This window comes from Rhamphochromis sp. 'chilingali' (genome assembly GCF_963969265.1).
Source record: "Rhamphochromis sp. 'chilingali' genome assembly, chromosome: 8".
Lineage (NCBI taxonomy): Eukaryota > Metazoa > Chordata > Actinopteri > Cichliformes > Cichlidae > Rhamphochromis > Rhamphochromis sp. 'chilingali'.
In genome coordinates, this window is record NC_137935.1 from 22520928 (window position 1) to 22544266 (window position 23339).

The 23339-nt window shown below is 41.8% G+C and overlaps 1 protein-coding gene across 3 annotated transcripts in view; it reads right to left on the reverse strand.

Annotated features, from left to right (window-relative positions):
* The window catches only part of dync2h1 (dynein cytoplasmic 2 heavy chain 1), a 141849-nt gene that overhangs the window by 48228 nt on the left and 70282 nt on the right, over window positions 1-23339 (reverse strand). For all 3 annotated transcript variants that reach the window (XM_080889712.1, XM_080889713.1, XM_080889711.1), the window contains 8 exons: window positions 16932-17066; window positions 15863-16006; window positions 12732-12821; window positions 8100-8165; window positions 7936-7986; window positions 7802-7855; window positions 7393-7524; window positions 3784-3856 (listed from right to left, as the gene is read on the reverse strand). In XM_080889712.1, the coding sequence (XP_080745838.1) occupies window positions 3784-3856; window positions 7393-7524; window positions 7802-7855; window positions 7936-7986; window positions 8100-8165; window positions 12732-12821; window positions 15863-16006; window positions 16932-17066 (745 nt within the window). The remainder of the gene's footprint in view (window positions 1-3783; window positions 3857-7392; window positions 7525-7801; window positions 7856-7935; window positions 7987-8099; window positions 8166-12731; window positions 12822-15862; window positions 16007-16931; window positions 17067-23339) is intronic.

A 23339-nucleotide genomic window follows, 5' to 3' on the forward strand; every position in this document is an offset into this window, starting at 1 on the left:
GCAATGTATAGAGCAAGGGCTGAACACAGCAGGAAAGAAGAAATAGAGGGAAATGCTAGTACATAGCAGCAAAGCGGTATTTGGTGAGGGCAGATGGGTTAGAAGGAGACATAGATGAGATAGACAGGGAGACAGAGAGAAGGAGGGGAAGACAGCACCTAAAGGGGTGGTGATGTGAAGAGAGGTCTGGGGTAAAAAAGAAAAAAGGGAAGGATGAGGGAAAGTGGAAAGAAGGAGGTAATGGAGAAAGGGAGATGGGGAATAAGAGGAAGACACTATGAAAGACAGAGAGAGAAAGTTTAGGAGGGTGATGTGCTATGCATATTGAGTACTAGGTATGCAGCAGAATTCACCACACAGAGAAGAACACCTTTTCAGCCCCCTGGTGTTGAGAAGCCAAGCTCTTACTATATCAGTGTGTGTGTGTGCGTGTGGTGTGCAACCCCTTATTGAGAATACTTAAACTCTAATCCCGCTGTAATATATTGAATCACATATCAGATATGGGTTAATAGTGACACACATGCAATGATCCAGGCACGCCGAGCACGAGTGGCTGTGTTAGAAATTCCTCTGTGATGTTTTTTGTGCAAGTATCAGCAGATATTGCTTTCAGATACGAGCGTGCGCACACAAACAGACACACACACGCACAGTGCTGTCTTCTCTGGTTGGCGCAGCTGCCCCATCCTGAACATTCTTTTGGTGTCTGCTGCCAAATGCAATCTGCTGCACTGAAGTACACATGTATGCACATACACAAGGTCTTAGTGGAGAACATCGCCGAGTGACCTTTTGCCGCATCGCTATGGCAACACTAAGAAAAACAGTTCTCCGACCACAAGGCTTGTGATGTCTCTCTGCAAAGTAAGGGAGAATTGGCAGAACGTGGGCCTGCACAATTACATACACAACTACCTTTGACGTGCGCAGGTAATCAGTATTCATGCTGCAGACCAGCATCCTCCGTCTGAATAGCAAAGTTCACCTTGGCCTTTACAACATGCTATCAAAAAACAGGGCTAAGATGAGCCTGGAAAAGGACAGTACTGGTCTCTCTGTGGTTCAAACAGTGCTGTTGAGGAAACACTGAGCGACTGTGAAAGAACGGTGCTCACATACAATCCTTGGCATTATGAGCATTCAAGTCTTTCTATAAAAATTTCATTATCTTTCTGTCAAAGTCACTATTTTTGTGAAAGAGGTTTTGTGTGTTTTGAGAAGTTGTATGAGCAAGCACCGAGTCTCTATGTGTGTGTGTCTGTTGTATTCACTCAGGCATGCCTGGGTGTGTGAGAGCAGTGCCCAGGCCTGGACTGGAGGGATTGAGTGAGATTAGCTGTAAGAGGATTACAGACCATGCCTCATTAGCATACTGATTTACTGCCAGAAACACATACACATAGACACAAAATCTTCTTCTCTTCTGTTTCTTTTTCATCTGTCTGTCGCTCAAGCTCTTTCAAATATACATGCACTATTATCCACCTCATCCATTGTACACGCAGTACACTGTTATCAGTGGGTTACTGCGCGTGTAAGGATTGTGCAGATGAACTCTGTATAGTGATTTTTTTTAAAAGTCTACCTATGTATAAAAATAGATACACAGATGTGATACTTGTGTTTGAGAAATAAGCTCAGTCCACAACAGAAAATAACACCACTAAGACAGAGAGATGGAAAATACATACACACACCGGACCCTTTATTAGGTACACTTTGCAAGTATTGCCTTCAGAACTGCCTTAATTATTAATGGCAAAGATTTAACAACATTCTTTTGAGAATTTGGTCACATAGTTGCTGCAGATTTGCCAGCTGCTCATCCATGATGAGAATCTGCCGTTCCACTACATTTCAAAGAAAGCAGTTTGAGATTATTTGAGCTGTTGAAAGAAACCATCAGAAGATGGGAACAATGTGGTCATAAAGGGATGGCTGTGGTCAGCAACAATACTCAATTAGTCAATTAGTAAGAGGCCCAAAGTTTTCCAAGAAAATATTTCCCACACCATTACACCACCAGCTTGCCGATTTAAGGCAGGATGCATCCATGCTTTCATATTGATTACTGGTCCTACATCCGAATAACGCAGCAGAAATCAAATCTACTCAGACCAGCAGGGTTTTCCAATCTTCTTCTGTCCAATTTAAGGGATCCTGTGAAAATTGCAGCCTCAGTTTGCAGGTCTTAGCTGACAGGAGTGGTACGCAGTGTGGTCTTCTGTTATTCTAGTCCATCTGCATCAAGGACTGATGTGTTATGCATTCAGTGATGTTCTACTGCATAACCTGGTTGCAGCAAGTGGTCATCTGAATTACTGTTGGTTTCCTTTAGCTTGTAGCAGTCTTGCCATTCAAGTCTGACCTCTACCTTCAAGGCCTGGATCTCACAATTTTGATGACCAGTTTAAATTTCAGCAGGTCGTCGTGATCATACAGCAATTTGCCTAAATGCAAATTGCTGCCATATGATTGACTGATTATAGCTTAATACGTGTACCTAACAAAGTGGCAAATGAGTATACATTTCAGTTAGGAAATTATTTTGGAAATGTTTGACATTCACTGCATTCTGATCATATGGAACTGACAACAAAATGAAATGAATTCAAATGATTTTATTGTCAGTGTAAAATTTTTATCTGCAATTAACAACAATGCCAGAAAATGGAAAACCCACAGGGGTCCACATCCATTCCTTGGTAGTTTAATGCACCGGTGCAAAGGTGACTTGGAAATGTTTGCACAACCAAGCAGACATTCTGTTATGATAGATATTTGGTTAAGAAAGCAAACTACAGGGACGAGTGCTTCAGACTTGACATGGGGGTCATCGATGGAAACTTTGACAGATAAGCACAAGGACAGTGCATAACTCTGACCTTAAATTCAACAATCTAGTGAATTCCTCAAAGAGCGAGCAAAGCTGTACCCAGAGATCACACTGCTTAAGTGCAATATTTCCACTGTGTGGTTTCACAGGTCAAACAGAGAATTCAAGTATAGTTTTGGTTGTTTTGGCTGACGCTTTGGTCTGAAACTAAGGTATTGGCTATCCTCGTGTTAGAAAACATGACGCAAAACAAGAGTTACAAAGATATTTTGGATGCGTCTGTGTCAGTAGGAGAGAGAGAGATGAAAAAAGAGCACAGACAGAGATTTGTGTGCATGTGTGCGTGTGTGTGTGGCATTTACTTAAGGACAGTGACATTCTTGCAATGATGAAAGACAAATAAAGAGAGGATGCGAAGGACTATTGTGAAAAACTATAAAAATCACACCATTGATGACAAGTGGGAAAATACGGCTTAGAAGTCCTGAATAAAAGCCTTGTCTGAGAATATTTTGTTTGAGTAGAGTGTGAAAGCAGAAGGTGCACTTGAAAAACAAAGCACCTTTCTATATAGTGGAGTGAAAGCAGAAAAATACTTTACTGAAAGGAATAAAAGAGGACATCTTCATATGTTTATATCTCATTATTCACAGCAATCACAATAAATTTCAATGTGCTTCAGTTTATCATTTCAGTCACATTTTGGTTTGTTTACTTTCAACATCTGCATTATATTTTGCATAAGAAGAGAATAAAGAGTGTTGGTGTATTTATTTTAATGATTTTGGTCTGACTAATTAGGGCAAAAAAGAAATCTTGTAAGCATCACTAAAGATGAAAGACACTGTGAATTTGTTGTTTTTAACTGGGAACCTATTTTTTATGTATATTCAGGTGCACAGCAAATATGAAAAGAACACACAGTAGTAATCTGAAACACTTACCTAGGGTTTGAGATGCAAAACAAGTCATGGCACTCTGCAGCCGGTCTGGTCTGACAGCCTGAACCAATAACAGCTGGAAAAAAACAAAAAAATCCCCACAAACCGATAAAATAAAAACCTTATGTCAAAGCAGTATGCGACATATTCCAAAGAGTCAGGTATTAAAAAGTAATTCCCTAAATTATTCATAGATCCACAGTCTGACTCACAGGGTGAGGGTTTGAGATCTTCTTTTTAATATATTTTAGAATGAAATATATATGCAAACGAGTATGTCACCTGCATGTAATGCATGTATTTGACTTTACAGATAAGTGGCTTCCAGTGTCTTTCTTTGTCTTGAGAATGGGTAATTTTTTTTATTCAATCTGGAACCAGGTGGGGAATGGTGTTTTTTTTCTTTCTATTTGACCATGGATTAAACAAAGAAAGATTGAAGAATTTTTTTATTATACTAAAATAAATTAGAATAGAATAGAATTCAACTTTATTGTCATTGCACATGCACAGGTACAGGGCAACGAAATGCAGTTTGCATCCATCCAGAAGTGCTTTAGTGATATAGATATATTACAATATATATTAGCAATAATATAGATATGTGAGTATATTACAGAAATGGGTCTATTATGGTATGTTATAATGTACACGGTATGAAGTATGTTGTGAATATTCTATAACTATAAGTATGTACAGGCTGTAGTGAGTACAAGCTATGTACAGGATATGAACAGGATATAAATATGAAAAACTATACAGAATATGAAATAAATAACTTTACAGGAATCTGAGATATACAGCTATACAGAAATGGGAACTATGCAAGTTGTAAACAGTTGTAGGATTAAAAATTATCGAATGTACAGAATGATTATTTACACAGAGCTATACAGTAGTGCAGTTAAGATAAGTGAGGGTGTAGATAGTTTCTACAGAGGCTATATAAAGTGCTAGTGGTTGTGAGTGGTGGTTCAGTCCATGTTATTATTGTGTTTGAGGGTACAGTTGTCCATTGTGGGTGTGTGTATGTTCAGTCCATGAGTTTAACGTGGGTCAGATGTCAGGAGGCAGAGTTCAGGAGTCTGACAGCTGTGGGGAAGAAGCTGTTCCGGTACCTGGTGGTCTTAGTCCGGAGGCTCCTGTGGCGCCTCCCAGAGGGCAGGAGGGTGAAGAGTCCATGTGATGGGTGACTGGAGTCTTTGATGATTTTCCCAGCCCTTTTCAGACACCGCTTCCTGTAGATGTCTTTTATGGCAGGAAGTGGTGCTCCGGCGATGCGCTGGGCAGTTTTCACGACCCTCTGCAACGCCTTCCGGTCCGAGGCAGAGCAGTTCCCGTACCAGACTGTTATACAGTTGGTCAGGATGCTCTCGATGGTGCAGCGATAGAAGTTCACCAGGATGTCTGAGGACAGGTGGTTCTTCCTCAGAGTCCTCAAGAAGAAGAGGCGCTGGTGAGCCTTCTTGACCAGCTTGGAGCAGTTGGTCGTCCGGGGTGAGATCCTCGGAGATGTGGACTCCCAGGAACTTGAAGCTGCTCACACGCTCCACAGCCGTCCCCTTAATGTGGATGGGTGGATGTGGGTCAGCATTCCTCCTGTAGTCCACGATGAGCTCCTTGGTCTTCTCGGTGTTAAGCAGCAGGTTGTTTCTGTCGCACCACTCAGCCAGATGATCCACCTCCTCCCTGTAGGCGGCCTCATCGTTGTCACTGATGAGGCCAATCACCGTGGTGTCATCTGCAAACTTAATGATGGTGTTGGAACCATCAGCAGGTCTGCAGTCGTGGGTGAAGAGGGAGTAGAGGAAAGGGCTCATCACACAGCCTTGTGGTACACCGGTGTTCATTGTGATGGTAGATGAGCAGCGGTTATCCAGCCGGACATGTTGGGGGCGGTTGGTCAGGAAGTCCAGTAACCATTTGCAGATGAGGGAACTGATACCCAGGTCTGTCAGTTTCCTGATGAGTTGTGAGGGGTGGATTGTATTGAATGCTGAACTGAAGTCTATAAACAGCATTCTGGCGTAGGTGTTGTTGTTGTCCAGGTGTGAGAGGACAGAGTGCATTGCGATGGAGACTGCATCCTCTGTGCTCCTGTTCCGGCGGTATGCGAATTGGTGGGGGTCCAGGGTGGGGGGGAGACAGGATTTGAAGTGTGCTAGGACCAGTCGCTCTAAGCACTTAGTGATGATGGGGGTGAGTGCTACTGGGCGGTAATCATTGAGGCAAGATGGGTTGGAGTTTTTGGGTATCGGGACGATGGAGGTGGATTTGAAGCAGGCCGGTACCACAGCGTGGGCCAAGGACAGATTGAATATGTCTGTGAGCACTCCTGCAAGCTCCCCAGAACACGCTCTGAGAACACGCCCGGGGATGCCATCAGGGCCTGCAGCCTTGTGGACATTGATCCTGCTCAGCACCGCTCCTACATCGGTGGGGGAGAGAGTCATAGGTTGGTGGTCTGGCGTCATGTCTGCTTTGGTTGTGGTTGTGGGGTTCCCTCGCTCAAAACGAGCATAAAAGTTGTTGAGCTCGTTGAGGAAGGAGACATCAGAGGATGCGGGGGAGGGTTTGGTGGTCCTGTAGTCTGTGATGGTCTGAGGGCGAGGTCCTCATCTGAAGCTGCCCAATCACTTTGGCTACAGTCACACAGGCCCAGAGAGGGTTGGCAACCTGCTGGCAGCCACTGGTTGCAAGGAGTAATTTGTATTCCCCAACTGGTTGGTGAGCGGTTGTCTGAGGTTTTGGGTAGTTGCAAAGGGAAATTGGTCATAAAAAGGTATAAAGGTGCTGCACTGAACGTTCCCCTGTGATTGGTGCTGGAAGTTGCCTGTAGTTTGCATGCAAGATCGCAACTTGTCTGCAAGTGCTCAGCAACTATATTCAAGTAACAGTTAAATTGTGAAAAGTGTGTCGCAAGCTTGAAATGGAAACTATTTGCTTTCACAGTAATAGCTGTATCTGTTAAAACATGTTGGTTTTAGCAGTGAATCACACCTTTTACTTTGAAGTTCCCACTGGCCTTTTTTAGTTTTCTGGTGATCAACTGGCATTTGGCAAGTGTTTACAGACAAGTCAGCATTTTTCATGCAAACTATGGGAGAGCTCGGCAATCTGCTAGTGACCAAAGCATTCACAAGGCAGCTTTTGGTGTAGCAATCACTTTGTGACATTTGTTGACAGTCAGCAACCTTCAATAAAAACCTGCCAACCTAATACACATTTTTCTGGGGTCCTAGGTTTATGTAACCTAGATCTTAAATGTACTGTATGTATGCAAAAGCAAAAATCGATTACACAAACAATTACATCTATAGCCAAGTTAATATACATATACATAACTTCTGTACCATAATATTATGTATTTGTACATATTATCCTTTTAAGTAATTATGATAATAACTATCAAAATAAGAAGAAGTAGATACAAATTATATCTGGAGGGTAAATAAAAATGTTTAAAATAGCAGGCTGTCTGTTGTTGTAACAGCAATCAGTTTCTAAGCAGAAACAGGAGTGACCTATGCTGAAAGGTTCATCTTGAACCAACAAATGCGGGTGTTCAATGATTCTGTGGCTCACAGCTAAAGAAGTTGATTGAAAGCTGACCTGTTGGAAGGGAGTAATCTTCTTGGCAATGGAAGATGGGATTTCTTGTTCACAGTGCGAGCTCTGCAAGAAGGACAGCCAAAGGTCTGAGTCACTTAAACAGAGGGTCTGGTAGAGAGCCGGGAACGTAGCCTGCAAAAGAGAGGGGGCAAAAGTTAAAAGGGTGAGAGATGTAAGATGAATAGATCCAATCTTTAGCTTGGTAAGGACTGGTTCACTGGCAATCTATTTAAACACCTTTAAAAATGCATTTTTCATGGTCAGGAGGCAATATTCTACTGTTATGTCTGTGCTGCATATTGCGGCAGACGGTAGATGATGTTAACATGGAACTTTTAAAAGAAAATCCATTTCTATCCGAGCTGAGCATGTATGCTTTGTTTGCTATTTTCAATATCAGTGCATTTACTTTTAAAATGGCCACTGCTCCGTGCCTCTCCTGATCAATCCAAGAAGGGAACTCCTACCAAGACAGGGGAGACGTTAGAGAGACAGAAAAATATGTGGTCTTCTTGTTGTTACAAGAAAAAGTTGAATTCTTACCTCTTTCTTAAACATTTCTCCTACGATGGACCCAGTAAAGACATCCCATTCCTACAACAAGCAGAAGAGTTCAGATTAACACATTGAAAGCTAAAAAGCATAGCAATCGATTGTCATTGGAATAGGTAATAAAATCCTAAAAATGAACAAACAAAATGACTCACGTTCTCGAGGAAGAGTTCGGGGTACATGCCTTTCACAAAGTGTATAGCAAACATCAACTGGTCAGCCTGCCACAGATGTAATGAAAGGAAGTGATAGAAAAGGAGAGAAAGAGAGAGAGAGAAAGGGTGGGAAAAAAAGGGGTTATTTATCACTAGTGATAAAAGTTGAGTTCTGACATGTACAGGGCTATACTTTCTGCTCAGATTCAGCCAAATGCTTCAAAACCGACGAAATGAGCCTTCAAAGTACAAATTGTTATTTTTCAGGTTTCAAGTTTCAAGTTCCCCCTTGTGTTATTTTTGTCTAATATTTAAATTTTAAATATGAAATCAGGAAGGGGGCGAATGCTTTTTCATGCCACTGTAGTACACACTAGATGAAGGATGCACAATCACCTTCTTTTAAAGTAAAATAGGACAATTTTTAACAAGTTTAAAGCCCTCTATGATAAAAGTGAAAAAATAACACTGAAATATATTCTGTACGTACATAAAGGCAAATAGTAAAAATACATGTAAAATTAAAAAAAATAAACCAGTTTGAAACAAAGTAATTATAGTAACTTAGTTGCACCAGTAACTCTCAAGAAGTTCTTTCATTTCGAACATGCTTAATGTAAGACTTCAATGAGTCACGACTTTCTAATATAGCTCACATCTTACGTCTGTGGTGGTATAAATGGCCCATAACTGGCATTATATAAATCTATTGATTCTACTGAATTCTCATCATTTGCATGTAACAGTACCACAGTACTCAATAAACAAACACACAATGCACCTAATAACATTCACAGTGGAATACACCCACATTGCTTCTGTGACCGCCACACATATTTATGTTAATCTAATTTCATGCACTTAACAGCTGGCAAGGGCAACCACATTAGAATTAGCATGCTTGTCCGTAATAAGTCTCAATGCTCTATAAAGTGGGCAAAAAGAGGTTAAATGTGTTAATCAATTCAGCCGGGTTATTCATAGAAGCTGATGTCACTGCTATCAGATGCAAAGATTGTAGTCTGTCAGAGAACAGCTATTCATCATTTGGGTGTAGAGCAGGGCGATATGGCCAAAAATATTTATCACAATATATATTTGAAAATTTGCGATAACGATATAACCGACGATATAATTGATGCGAGACAAAATACAACTCCACAACATTACTAGCGCAAAAAGACAACCTTCCATTTATTTTCACTTAAACAAGAAGCTGGTTTTTATGTACATTAAAGCTTTATAAAAATGTAACAGTGCAAATGCAAATTCCTTGCTGAAAGTTTAACCAAAAGGCATTTCCAGTAGAAATGGGCTGACATATCCTGAGCATAACCATGTATAATATCCACTGAAGTTAAAAAGAGGTGCTTTGCAACATTAAACTGCAGTGTGCAGTACGTATTTTTCGGACCATAAGGTGCACAGGATTATAAGGCACATTAAGCGAAACAAAGCAGTCAGATAAATCAAACTTTATTAAACTCATTCTTCTTGCTTCCTCCACTTCTGTACCATTGATTCATTAATGTTGAATTCTCTGGCAGCTGCTCTATTCCCATGTTGTTGCAGTCTATTAATGACTAACCTCATATTGTGGATGGATTATCTCAGTTGTTCTCCTGACTGAAGTTTGGTCCGTTTACAACATCCTGCCATGCAATTGCATTTGTCTCTAACCATGAAGAACCTTCACATTAACTTTTATAAGTGGAAAAGTGTTAGTGTTCGTCCTCCAGCTTCACTGTTTATGTTATGCTAACATAGCTGTGTCGCTAGCGATCACGTAGCACATCATTATATACCAGCTAGCCCAACTTCCGTAACCCTACAAACGTCACTGCTGTTTAGTTTCCTGTCTTCATTTATGTTGGAAGTGATAGCAGAACTGTACGTTTGATTTTTTTCAGAAATCTCTCAGTCAGAACATGCTATATCATGCTTAGGTAACTAGCGAAACTAGCGAGCTAACTTCCGCTAGCTTCCTGCTAACGTCTAACTCCGTTAAATGTAATAACTTTAGTTTTCATGGATGCCTGGAAGTTAAACTTCATAGTTACACCTGGTAAAGCAGCAATGCTGATCGTTTTATTAAAGATGAAAGAATTTAGACAGTTTTTAACTCTAAGTGATGCTGCAGTGTTGTTTGACCTGAAGAATACGGAGTTTAGGACCCAGATTACTCCCAGATTTAAGAGCATCTTAGTCCGACAAATACGACAATAACAACGGCTGCTTGCATGTTCTGCAAAAAAAATGTGCTTTGTCGTGTATCTGACGGACAAACACCAAACCAGTTCCACATCACGGAAGTTGCACCATTTTTACAAACCAATTCTGGTTCATCTGTTTCACTCAACAATCGGCCATGTGCACTGCGCATGCGCGTTTTACTCCCATTCTATCGCGATATTTCATTTTCCTATCGTTGCCTAACATTATACCGGTATTACCGTGAACGGTATAATATGGCCCAGCCCTATTTGGGTGTATTTATTGGATGATTATCTAACGCATGGTAGCAAAAGAGGAGGTGCACACAGGGCTCCAGAATCTATTTATAAATTAATTTGGGTGCATTTTAAACTAAATGGTAAATGGCCTGTATTTGTATAGCACTTTATTAGTCCAAGGACCCCAAAGCGCTTTACACATCCAGTCATCCACCCATTCACACACACTGGTGATGGCAAGCTACATTGCAGCCACAGCCACCCTGGGGCGCACTGACAGAGGCAAGGCTGCCTGACACTGGCGCCACCGGGCCCTCTGAGGGTTGGACAGAGGAAGAGCACCACCAGTAGGCAACAGGTGAAGTGTCTTGCCCAAGGACACAACGACCAAGACTGTCCGAGCCGGGGCTCGAACCGGCAACCTTTCGATTACAAGACGAACTCCCAATTCTTGAGCTACGATCGCCCCATAAACTAAGCACCACTGGCAACAAAACCAGAGTTATAGTGAAGAAATTATATTATACAGCGCTTTGTTTTGTCAGGACCAAGTAGTTGTTATTTATTCATTTGTCGCTCCCAAAGGGGCATCCACACAGGAAGTGGCTGGCAGTGGCAACCAGAGACAATAGAAATGCTTGTGACCTATGGACAGCACTGAGCAACACAAAGTAAACTTTTCTTAACTTTGAGGTGAGAGATTGAAGCGACTACCAGTAAGAGAGCAGCATGAAGGATAATCTTAGTTGATATTTGACAGGTTGTAAATAAATTAGAATGTTACCTAGGTAACCAGAGCCTGGTATGTGTGTGTGTGTGTGCGTGCATCTGTGTACCATGTTTACATATCTTTGTGGGGACCAAAAATTGGAATGTTACTATTTTTATCGGGACCAACAGCCCTTATAGGGACAAAAAGCAATTAGGTTATGGTTAAGGGCCAAGGATTAGGGGAAGCGGCCAGGGAAAGCATTATATCAATTACATGTCCCCACCAAGATATGACAGGATATCACAGGTTTACTTTCCTGAGAGCTTCCTGGTAATTACAGGACTATTGTGACTGAGTTTCACTTTGTTTTGTATCAGATGCAAGTGTTTTGTTAGACACAACACATCCACACGCCCCACCTGTAAATAACCTAAATAAATCAAAAAAGAAAATCAAGCATTTTTACATAGTCCACATCTTCAAAAGCCTTCCTAACACATCTCTGCTTGTCACCTACTATATTCTGTACTTTTACCAACCAGATGATGACCCAGCTTGACGTGTAGCAAAGTTAATTTTTCAGGTTTAGACCAGACATCTAAACAGCCATGACCTCTGTCCAACCCTCTCTATGCTTCATCTCTTCATCCATGTCTAAGTGATTTACCCCAAGCTGCAAAGTTCAAGCCCGTCTACTGAAGTGCTGCAGCAGTGGATACTGTACAGCTGTGCACACACAAAGTTGAAGAGTAAAATGACTGATTACACAAAGCACAAAAATGTGCCACATTTCTGTGTGCATGTGTCAATCTGTGTGTATACATGTTTTTGTAGTGTGTGCTCTGAGTCAGAAAGAAATGAAGCTGAAAGAGTCTAAAACCATAAAAGTCTCTTACTAGTATAGTATATACTAGAATAGTAGCAGGTAAAGACCCCGGGTAGACTGTAAAACCTTGACTATATGTCATATATGCTACTACAAGTGAAACTAGTGCCTTGTCCAAGTCAAGAGATGTATCTAAATTCTCACATTAAGAATAATAGAACTAGAATACAAACACACATTCATAATCTGTTCATAAAGTCAATTCATTCTACAGTGGAATTTAACTAGATATCAGTAAGTAAAAAAACTAAGCAAGTCATCACACAATATATATTTAATATTTTATGACCACCTGTTAGCTGTCTATCTATCCATCCATCTTCTTTGAGCATATTTTGTAAAAACCATGAAAACATTAAATAGCTAAAGGAGGTCAAATGGCATCATAATATATTAATTAATTAATTTTAGTATTTTAACACCTTAGTACCAACAGAGCATCATTTAAATGCCACAGCCCACATGACCATGTCCATTTGTTTTATATATTACCCACTGATAACATACAAATCACCAAAATTACCCAAATAAATTATCCGAACAACGTTTGCTTTGTAGTTCTGTATAAATATGTGCTTTACCTTGAAAAGAGACCGACAGACATACTCATAAACCATATTCTTCAAGTTGGCTCCTAATGCCGCAATCCTGGCATCAGTATTCTCTTCTTCCTAAAATGTAAAACAAACAAACACACAGACATAAATGAGCTGAAGAAGAAGACACTGGACATTAAAGAGGACAAACTCATGTTACAAAAGGATGTCGTGTCACAAAGTAAGTTTTTATTAATACCAAGCAGGAAAAGTGTCTGTAACTGTATTTTATAATAAATAACTGTGTCCTAGATGTACTACCAAAAGTAGAATAATTGAAAACAGCATTTTTATTTTAGTGTGTTCTTTTTTTCTGTCATATCAGAGGAACCCAATTGTCTCAAGGCTATTCTGGAGTGCATGCGCAGCAATTACACCATGATAATAACACATATAGAGAAAGACACAAAAGAAACAAATGGAAATAGTACAAATAAATAAATACGGTAATTAAAAAAAAAAAAATCCAGATGGACTTATTCTCTGCCCCATCTGTTTTTCTTTCCATGTATGTGTCCTTCTGCCTCTCCTATCTAAATCTCTGCTGTTTTAAACCTTTGCAAAAGCTAATCTAGGCTTCGTAACCTGCTTCCACTCAAGGTGTGTGTGACATTTTTTTTTCTGTTATATAGTTATATTTGAAAAAAAACTATTTTTTAAAAATATAACACAAGTCTTTCCTGTTTCTTTTCCACGTGGGTATGCTTGTTAAAGTGTGACTGTGTGAATCTATGTATGTAGGCAAACAGAGAAGTGTGTCTGTCAGCCATGAGAGGGCAAAATTCTCTTGTTAGATTTCAGAAGCCATCTGCACTTTGTGGCAAATTAAACTTGCTTATTCAACACACAAACCAATGGATGCAAAGATAGAGAGTCCATGAATCAGTGCACTATTCTGACTATACTGCTGACTGTAAGACAACATACACACTCATACGTAGAAACATGTAAGAGTAGTGACCAGCTGCTGCCTGGTGACATTCTTGGATGGCAGCACTGGCTCTAACAACCCACACAGGATTTGGGAGAGTTAGTGTTCAGTCTCTCAACCCACTCTATGTGTGTTGGTGTGTATGTGTGTGCACATGCATGTGTGCACTCTGGTTATCAGACAGTGCTTAGGGCTCAGATGGGAAACAGCAGTGTGATACATGCACGATGTGCTCCAGCTGTACAGGTCAGGCTGAAATACTCGGTTGCAGAAGAACACAAAAATGATCCTTCAAAAAATGTAACAAAGTAAATTAAGCTGAATTTATCAAAACTAAACTGAGCTAGACAAAATATTCTTAAATAACTACAGACACCATATATCTTTTGCAGTCTGCTTCAGTGTAAACATATTGTCTTGCACTCATGCTTGTACTGATGAGCAATAAATGTATTAAAAAAAATAAGCAGTAGCAAAACTGCTTTACTCTGGACATGCCAAAAACAGCAGTTTATATTATTGTGAATAAGTTTGCAAAGCAGTTTTTTTTTAATGTATGAAACACTGGGGGGTCTACCTATCAGATGAACAGTGGATGGATCCCAGAGTCCTCCAGTCTGATTGGTGCCTTTGGGCAAATTACTGAACCCCAAGTTGCCCTCTGATGTGTGTAAATACTACAAAGCGTAGATAAAAGCGCTGTATGAATGTGTGTGTGATTGGGTCAATGAGACTTGCAGTAAGAAAGTGCTTTGAGTGCTCAACTGAGTAGAAATGCATTACATAAGTATCACTTTTTTTTTACCATCAATGTAAATTGAGCTGTGATGGAAATTAAGAAAATTAGACCTTCCCGTATAGTCTCTTTCCCGATAACAGTTTGTAAATGAATTTCTATGTCACAGAACCAGCCTTTCCCAGAAGATCTGTAATGATGCGACGCTTTTTTTTTTTTTTTTCCATCTTTGAGGGTGCGTGCCTGATCAGAACAATCGAAGAGTTGCTCTGCTCTTAGTGGTTGTTACGTCATTAGACTTGCCCAACAACCGCCTGGGCAACGTATGAGGCTGACTAGTCGAAAGGTAAAAGGCCAACTGAAGAAAGAAGCAGAACTATCTGGTCAGAGCACACAATGCACTGAGCAGAACTGTTATTATATATTGGAAAAAAGTGAACAGGCTTTTATGAAATTTCCCTCTACGTTTCTTCCCAGGCCACTTTGCTAATTTAGAGGTTTAGGCTATCGCTTGAACAGAGCTAGCATTGTGCATAGCTCTGCCCAATAGCTGTGTGCATATATATCTATTGTGTATGAGCAGTTGCCAGGCAACCACAGAGACCCTCTGTTAAAAAAAACTTGTTAATTAGCGAGCAGTTTAGAGGGTTTTTTTTTTTTACTGCTGGACAGAGTCGGGCTAGGACAGTTTCCAGTCTCTATGTTAAGCTAAGCTGATGAGCTGTTGGTGATAGTTTCATATTTAGTTGACAGAAAAGAGGAGGTGTCAACTTTCTCACTCAACTCTTTGCCAGAAATTAAATAAATGCATTATCCAAAATGTCCAAAGCTATTCTTTGAAGCTGAACTTATACTATTTCATCCATACACACATGGTCCATCTCCACTGAAACATCAACTACACTAAACTGCCTAAGCATCAATTAGCTGGTATATTAATAAAAAGCCACGGATTGTCCATATATCCAATAATACACAATGCCACGACTGAAAACACATGAACACACACTGAAAACAGTCAACTGTTATTTTAAACAGTTTAATTTTACGCCCTGATTGTGAGACTATTTGGAAGTGTGGGTATTAACCTTTTTTTAATCCGTTGAACTAATTTTTGTTTAGTCACAAGGAGATGTTTTGTTGATGCTGATTTCACCTCAAGAGTTTATTAAACACAATTATTAAAAGTGTCTTAAAACATGAGTGAGTACTGTAAGAGCTGTGAGGAATTTCTTGCTGCATTGTATACATTTCTGTATACATATTTTTTATTTGTTGTATTGTATGTATGTATTATTTATGTATGGTGATCTGCTTGTATTTCTTTTACCGCCAGTGTGGGACAGTACTCCAATTCCATTGTACTATTGTACAAAGTATGACTGTGCAGTAACAATAAAGGGTTAGAGCTAAAGTTAGCTAAAGTTAGAGCTAAAAGTATTTAGTTACCTTCTTGGCCTGAAGAGCTCTTTGGAAGAGGCGCAGAAAAGAGGCGAGGCTGAAGCGGTACATGTTGTTGATCTTTGACAGGTCTGTGATAACAAAATACATCTTGCTAGCACTCTCTGCAAGAGGCAGGTAGGCATCCCGTTCCTAAAGTAAAAGCAAAGAAAAACAGAAAGAGAGAGAGAGAGAGAGAGAGAGAGAGAGAGAGAGAGAGAGAGAGAGAGAGAGAGAAAACAATGTCAAAAAGAAATAAGGGACAAAACAAGGAAACAGTGAAAGAAGGACCACATATGTTGTGGAGTTACAACAGATGGATGGATGAAGACAGAAAATTGCACTGACATGCAGAAAACATAACATGCGCGAAAAAGCAATTACAGGTGTTTATTTCAATCAAAATGGAAGAATAGAGGGATAAATTAGGATGGACTCAATGACTTGTAATGAGAAAGGAGCTGTGAGAGAAAAAAGAGGTGCATGGGACCCGGGGAGAAATAATAAAATACACACACACATAAAAAAAAAAAAAGAAAAAAGAGTAAAGGGCAAAATCAGTTCTGGTATAACACTGCACCCTAGAGGATGAGTATATAATGCATTTACAATGTGCCTACACTTTTACATATGTGCAGTCCGATGCCTGCAGCATTATATTGCTCATTTTATTACATTTAATATACATTTGGCTTACTTGTTTAGGTACACATTCTGTGAAATTGACAGCATGTTACATCTACCTAAATATCTTGTTTTAATAATTAATTAGCAACTGTTTTACAGGGTCTCAAATCATTTATTGGAAAGTAGAACATATCTCAGCTAGCGAAGCTTTCAGGAGTCATCTGTCAAAGATTAGAAGTTACAGTCTTTTCGATTTTCACTTACAGCCATTTGAACTATGAAGAGTCAGAGTTTGCCTCACAAACATCAAGGTATGACATCCGTGTAGAAGGCCAACATAACTCATACTGTTGATTCCCAAAGTGTTACTCCTTTTAAAACTGAACCCCAAAAATGTATTTAGTATATAGGATTTTCATGGGTTGTGTGTGTGTGTGTGTGGTTGAAATACCTGGTCCAAGGAAGCCTGCAGCCTATGTGATTCCAGTAGTGACTCCTGGATTAGGGCGCTGCTTGCTTTGGTCTGGTTTAGGCTGTCTATTAGCTCCCTGTTCTCCAGAATATTCCCCTGAGCTGTAGCCAAGGTCTGACAACCAAAAAAGGACAAGTTGCAAAAGATCAGCAGGAAATAAGGAGAAATTTAAATTACATAGAGAGAGTTCAATTGGATAAAATCTTTGATCTGATAAAAGTTGCAAGGAAAAGACAAGTTGTTTGCATCATGTGGGGTTTTTATTTATTTTGTTGTATTTAAGCATTCATTGGGTGTCAAGAGTCTTCCACTAAATCCTGTGGAATCTATTCTCTGAAACCAAGTGATAAAATGTATTCAAATAAATTCAAATACAATAGATGAGAAAGCAGCAGAGCATGGAAATGTCAAGTCAAATATGCTCCTACAATTCAAGAATAATTATATGTCTAGTACCACTGAAGCACTGACATCTTGGTATGTGTGTGTGTGTGTGTGTGTGTGTGTATATGTGTGTGTGTGTGTGTGTGTGTGTGTGTGTGTGTGTGTGTGTGTGTGTGTGTGTGTGTGTGTGTGTGTGTGTGTGAGAACAGATTTCCCTTAGACAAAAAAAAAAAAGATCATTAGGGTGAATTCCACAATGTCCATCGCTGATGTGTGCACGTTTCTCTGACTGTATACTGTATGCATGAAGCTTTTGTTGAGCTGTTGTGTGAAAGTAAAGAAATGAAGGAATCTTCATTGGAATGAAGCACTTGGCCAGGAAGAATTTGATGTTTTGCTCTATACTGTCATTACAATATGTGTAAAATGACATGTCCACACAATGCTCACCCCCTCTTATGGCTACATCTTCTTAAACCAGCAGTCTTTATGAACACACTCTAGCCACTTTATTAGGTACACCACATGGGACAGATTCAACAAGCTGCTGAAACCATTCATCTGAGATTTTGATCCATGTGACGTGACAGCATCAAACAGTTGCTGTAGATTTGATGGTTGCTCATTGAATCTCCTGTTCCACCACATCAACGTGCTCTCTTGTAATGTGATCTGGTGACTGTGGAGGCCATTTCAGTACACTGTCATGTTCTAGAAACCAGGATTAGGTGATTTGAGCTTTGTGGTACCACTGTCAAGACATCAGCCACAGCAGCGTGGAGAGTCTGGGACAGAGCTGAAACCACATGGGAAGAAGAGTTCCCAATATGCCCCATGTAAGTCGCTATAGTATAACTTGTGGTAAGGAGATTATCAGGGATTCTAACCTGTGGCCGCAAGTAATGCTTATTGGGACTGAGGGCTTCATCTCGCGATATTATCAGTAGCAGCATGGCCTTGAGCAAGCTTGTGGTGTTGAGTAGGTAAAGGGGAGCTACATGCAGACACCCCTGAAAAAGGCAAGTCAGCCTCAGTAAAGTATTGTCAAACCAGGCCAGCCTCGTGGTCCTCTCAGTTAATGGCATACAGCTGGAGTTGATGCAAACATCATCTGTCAGAGCCTGCCTGAGATATTCAATGCCAAGACACAGTGGACATCTGTCATGGCCATCCTCCTGGCTTAGAGGGACCAAACATGCCTGCAGGATAGAGTACCTGTGCCAATTTCAATAAATGGTGTAGCAGTGAGGCACAAATCTAACACAAGCAGCAGGTATAATGCTGCCAAATTAGCAATGTTGAAGAAGAGCGATGAGCATTCAGCCTAGTAGTTATTTGAGTTACTGTTGCTTTTATGTCAACTCAAAGCAGACTGCCCATTCTGCTCAATGGATATTTTCAGTTTTTTAAACTATGATGGGATGATGATGATGATGATGATGATGATGATGATGATGATGATAGAAGGTTTGTTTTCTGTTTTTAGTCTTTATGCAGTTCAAGTAGTTGGACAGAAGAAGGTTTGAATGGGCTTTGGCTGTAGCTATTTAAATTATCTGTGTTGAGAACAAAATGAACACGCTGTGTTGTCAGTAATTGTTGTGTTCATATTTGTCTGCAATGACGAGAATACAGAATAACTGGCCCAGTTACTGATGATTAAGATATCACTAGTTACAGAGGCTAAATCATCAGAAAGCAGCCCCTCCAGTGGATACATTGTATCCAAAGTTTTCCATTTGGTCAGTCAATTTTCACAGATTCATTGAACTAAACTTCAGTACTCAGCAATAACAGCTTCTGGTTATGATGAAGTGCTCCATCAGACATATGCGTCAGCGTTCAGGGGAGGGAAACTGATCGCGACAGCAGCAACTCCTCCTGCTCAGTCTGTACACACCGTTCCATTTTGTCTACCATACCCTCCTCAGGCTTAGTCCTCATCAGTGGGTGGGAGCAAAAACAAGATCTGCAGTGCAGAGAAAACTGAGCATTCACACTGGAAGAAAATGAGGTTTCACCAACATGAAATCATCATCTCCACATTCAGGTCCGCAGGTATTTGGGCTCTGACATAATTCTGAATTTGCTTCTGCACACCACCAAAGCAGATTTGGTGCGAAGCAATCAACACATGATTTGAATGTAGACTTTTATCTTCTATTCGGGTGATTTTTTTTTTCAAATATTACTTCTTTTTTTAGGAAATATTCAATGGCCAAACTAAAATAAATTATAAATATCAGAACAGCTAGGAGGATGTTTTTGCCAACATCCAAATACTATGAACTCAACAACCTATAGCTTTGTACTCCATTATGTACAGGGTGGACCATTTATATGGATACACCGTAATAACATGGGAATGGTTGGTGATATTAAAGTCCTGTTTGTGGCACATTAGTTCATGTGAGGGGGAAAAATCCTCAAGATGGGTGGTGACCATGGTGGCCATTTATAAGTCGGCCATCTTGGATACAACTTTTGTTTTTTCAATAGGAAGAGGGCCATGTGACACATCAAACTTATTGGTAATGTCACAAGAAAAACAATGGTGTGCTTGGTTTCAACGTAACTTTATTCTTTCATGAGTTATTGACAAGTTTTTCTTTGTTCACAGCGATTGACATGTCGAAGGGGTTAACACATGAGGAGGGGATCAAAGCAAGAGCCCACAGCGTGGCACTCGTCGCATGTCACTGGAGAGTGAAATTAGTCGAACCTTCGGCAGATATTAGCTACTCACAAATGGCACCCTTACAAACTCCAGCTACTGCAGCATCTCAACGAGGATGACCCAGATCGACGCACAGAATTTGCAAAATTGGCAAAACAAAAATTGGAACAGGAACCTCAGTTCACGCAGAAGATTTTGTTCAGTGATGAGGCAAACTTGAATGTGAATGGTGAAGTTAACAAACAAAACCACCGCTATTGGTCTGACACTAACCCACATTGGATGGATCCCTCCAAGACTGTTGGAACAACAAAAGTGATGGTTTGGTGTGGTACATGGGGTACAACGACAGTGGGTCTATTCTTCATCAATGGAAACCTCAAGGCCACTGGATATTTGAAATTTCTACATGATGATGTGTTTCCCTCTTTGTGCACTGAAGCTGGTACGTTCCCTGAGTTTTTCCAGCAAGATGGTGCACCACCACATTATGGGTGCCAGGTCCGAGCATTCCTAGATGAACAGTTTCCTGGAAAGTCGATTGGTCGTCGTGGGCCAGTTGAATGACCCCCAAGGTCTCCTGATCTGACCCCCTTAGACTTTTATCTTTGGGGTCATCTGAAGGCAACACAGAGGTATCGAAACACGGGGGCAAAAATGCTCTGGCCACCGTCACCGCTGTCGTGGACGCCAGGGGTACCGCCTCCGGCCACCTGGTCGTGCGGTCCACCACAGTCAAAAGGTGCGTGAACCAGGTCCACATGAACGTGATCGAAATGCCTATCGGGGACACAGAAAGGTTCGAGGGGTGCCTGCGTGTGCCGGTGGATTTTCGAGCGTTGGCATGGGATACAAGCCGCCGCCCATTCTTTCACCGTTTTGCGAAGGTCCGGCCAAACAAACCTGGCGCTGACCAGCTTGACCGAGGCCCGGACACCAGGATGAGAGAGGGCATGCACCGAGTCAAAAACACGACGACGCCATGAAAGGGGAACCACTGGTCGGGGGTGGCCGGTGGAAACGTCGCAAAGCTTCACACACCCCCGTTCTCTGCTAGCCATCGGGGCGGGGGGGCTGGGAGGAGATGTTGGCTGTCCGATTGGCCTCCCTGCTGCTGCGGAGCCTGGGACGGTCTGCTTGCCTCCACCCCGGGGGGAAGGGTAACATCTCTTGGGTCTGGGTTCTGTTTCCCCCTCTGGGGGCGAGGGTACCTGGACCCAGGGTATAGAGTATGTTTGGGGAGTGTGATTGTGTGTACATGTCCATTTATGTCAATCCTTACGTTGGGTGAGTGCTGAGTGTTTGTATATGTGTGCATGAGGGTGGGAATGCATGTTTGTGTCTGTGTGTGCCTGTTTGTCTGTGTCTATATGTGAGGTTGGGTCTTAGACTCCACCTCTCTGGGAACTCCCAGGCCCTCCAAGGCCTATCTCCCCTCACCACACTCCCTGCCGGTGACTGATGCCCTCAGGGGTCGGTGCATTGGTGGTTCTTGGTGTCCGGGGCTGGGCGCTCAGGTATGTACCAGCTCACTCCCGGTGGCTACCTGGCGGGGCCTGGCGGCTGTTGCTCGGTCAGGCCTCCTCCGGGGTGCGGGGGGCCCTCGGGCCTCCAGCCTCTGGGCCTGCGGCTCGGTTCACTCTGGCACAGCTGGCTGCTGGCAGAGCCGGTGGACACACCGATGCAGCCCCCTCTAGCTTCTGCTCGGTGGCTACTGGGTGACGCCTCGTCTGGGGATCCTCAGCCCCCAACATGTCCGGCTGGATAACCGCTGCTCATCTACCATCACAATGAACACCGGTGTACCACAAGGCTGTGTGATGAGCCCTTTCCTCTACTCCCTCTTCACCCACGACTGCAGACCTGCTGATGGTTCCAACACCATCATTAAGTTTGCAGATGACACCACGGTGATTGGCCTCATCAGTGACAACGATGAGGCCGCCTACAGGGAGGAGGTGGATCATCTGGCTGAGTGGTGCGACAGAAACAACCTGCTGCTTAACACCGAGAAGACCAAGGAGCTCATCGTGGACTACAGGAGGAATGCTGACCCACATCCACCCATCCACATTAAGGGGACGGCTGTGGAGCGTGTGAGCAGCTTCAAGTTCCTGGGAGTCCACATCTCCGAGGATCTCACCTGGACGACCAACTGCTCCAAGCTGGTCAAGAAGGCTCACCAGCGCCTCTTCTTCTTGAGGACTCTGAGGAAGAACCACCTGTCCTCAGACATCCTGGTGAACTTCTATCGCTGCACCATCGAGAGCATCCTGACCAACTGTATAACAGTCTGGTACGGGAACTGCTCTGCCTCGGACCGGAAGGCGTTGCAGAGGGTCGTGAAAACTGCCCAGCGCATCGCCGGAGCACCACTTCCTGCCATAAAAGACATCTACAGGAAGCGGTGTCTGAAAAGGGCTGGGAAAATCATCAAAGACCCCAGTCACCCATCACATGGACTCTTCACCCTCCTGCCCTCTGGGAGGCGCCACAGGAGCCTCCGGACTAAGACCACCAGGTACCGGAACAGCTTCTTCCCCACAGCTGTCAGACTCCTGAACTCTGCCTCCTGACATCTGACCCACGTTAAACTCATGGACTGAACATACACACACCCACAATGGACAACTGTACCCTCAAACACAATAATAACATGGACTGAACCACCACTCACAACCACTAGCACTTTATATAGCCTCTGTAGAAACTATCTACACCCTCACTTATCTTAACTGCACTAATGTATAGCTCTGTGTAAATAATCATTCTGTACATTCGATAATCTTTAATCCTACAACTGTTTACAACTTGCATAGTTCCCATTTCTGTATAGCTGTATATCCCAGATTCTGTAAAGTTATTTATTTCATATTCTGTATAGTTTTTCATATTTATATCCTGTTCATATCCTGTACATAGCTTGTACTCACTACAGCCTGTACATACTTATAGTTATAGAATATTCACAACATACTTCATACCGTGTACATTATAACATACCATAATAGACCAATTTCTGTAATATACTCACATATCTATATTATTGCTAATATATATTGTAATATATCTATATCACTAAAGCACTTCTGGATGGATGCAAACTGCATTTCGTTGCCCTGTACCTGTGCATGTGCAATGACAATAAAGTTGAATTCTATTCTATTCTATTCTATTCCCATGAGGGTGGCACGGATGCCCCTCCAGTGGTCCTCCTTGGGCTCTCGCACTCTGGGGCCTCTGGATGTTTTTTTTTGGGGGGGGGTTTTTGGGCCTCTGGATGTCTGGGGCCTGGATCTCCTCCATGCCTGCTTCATGCCCTGGGG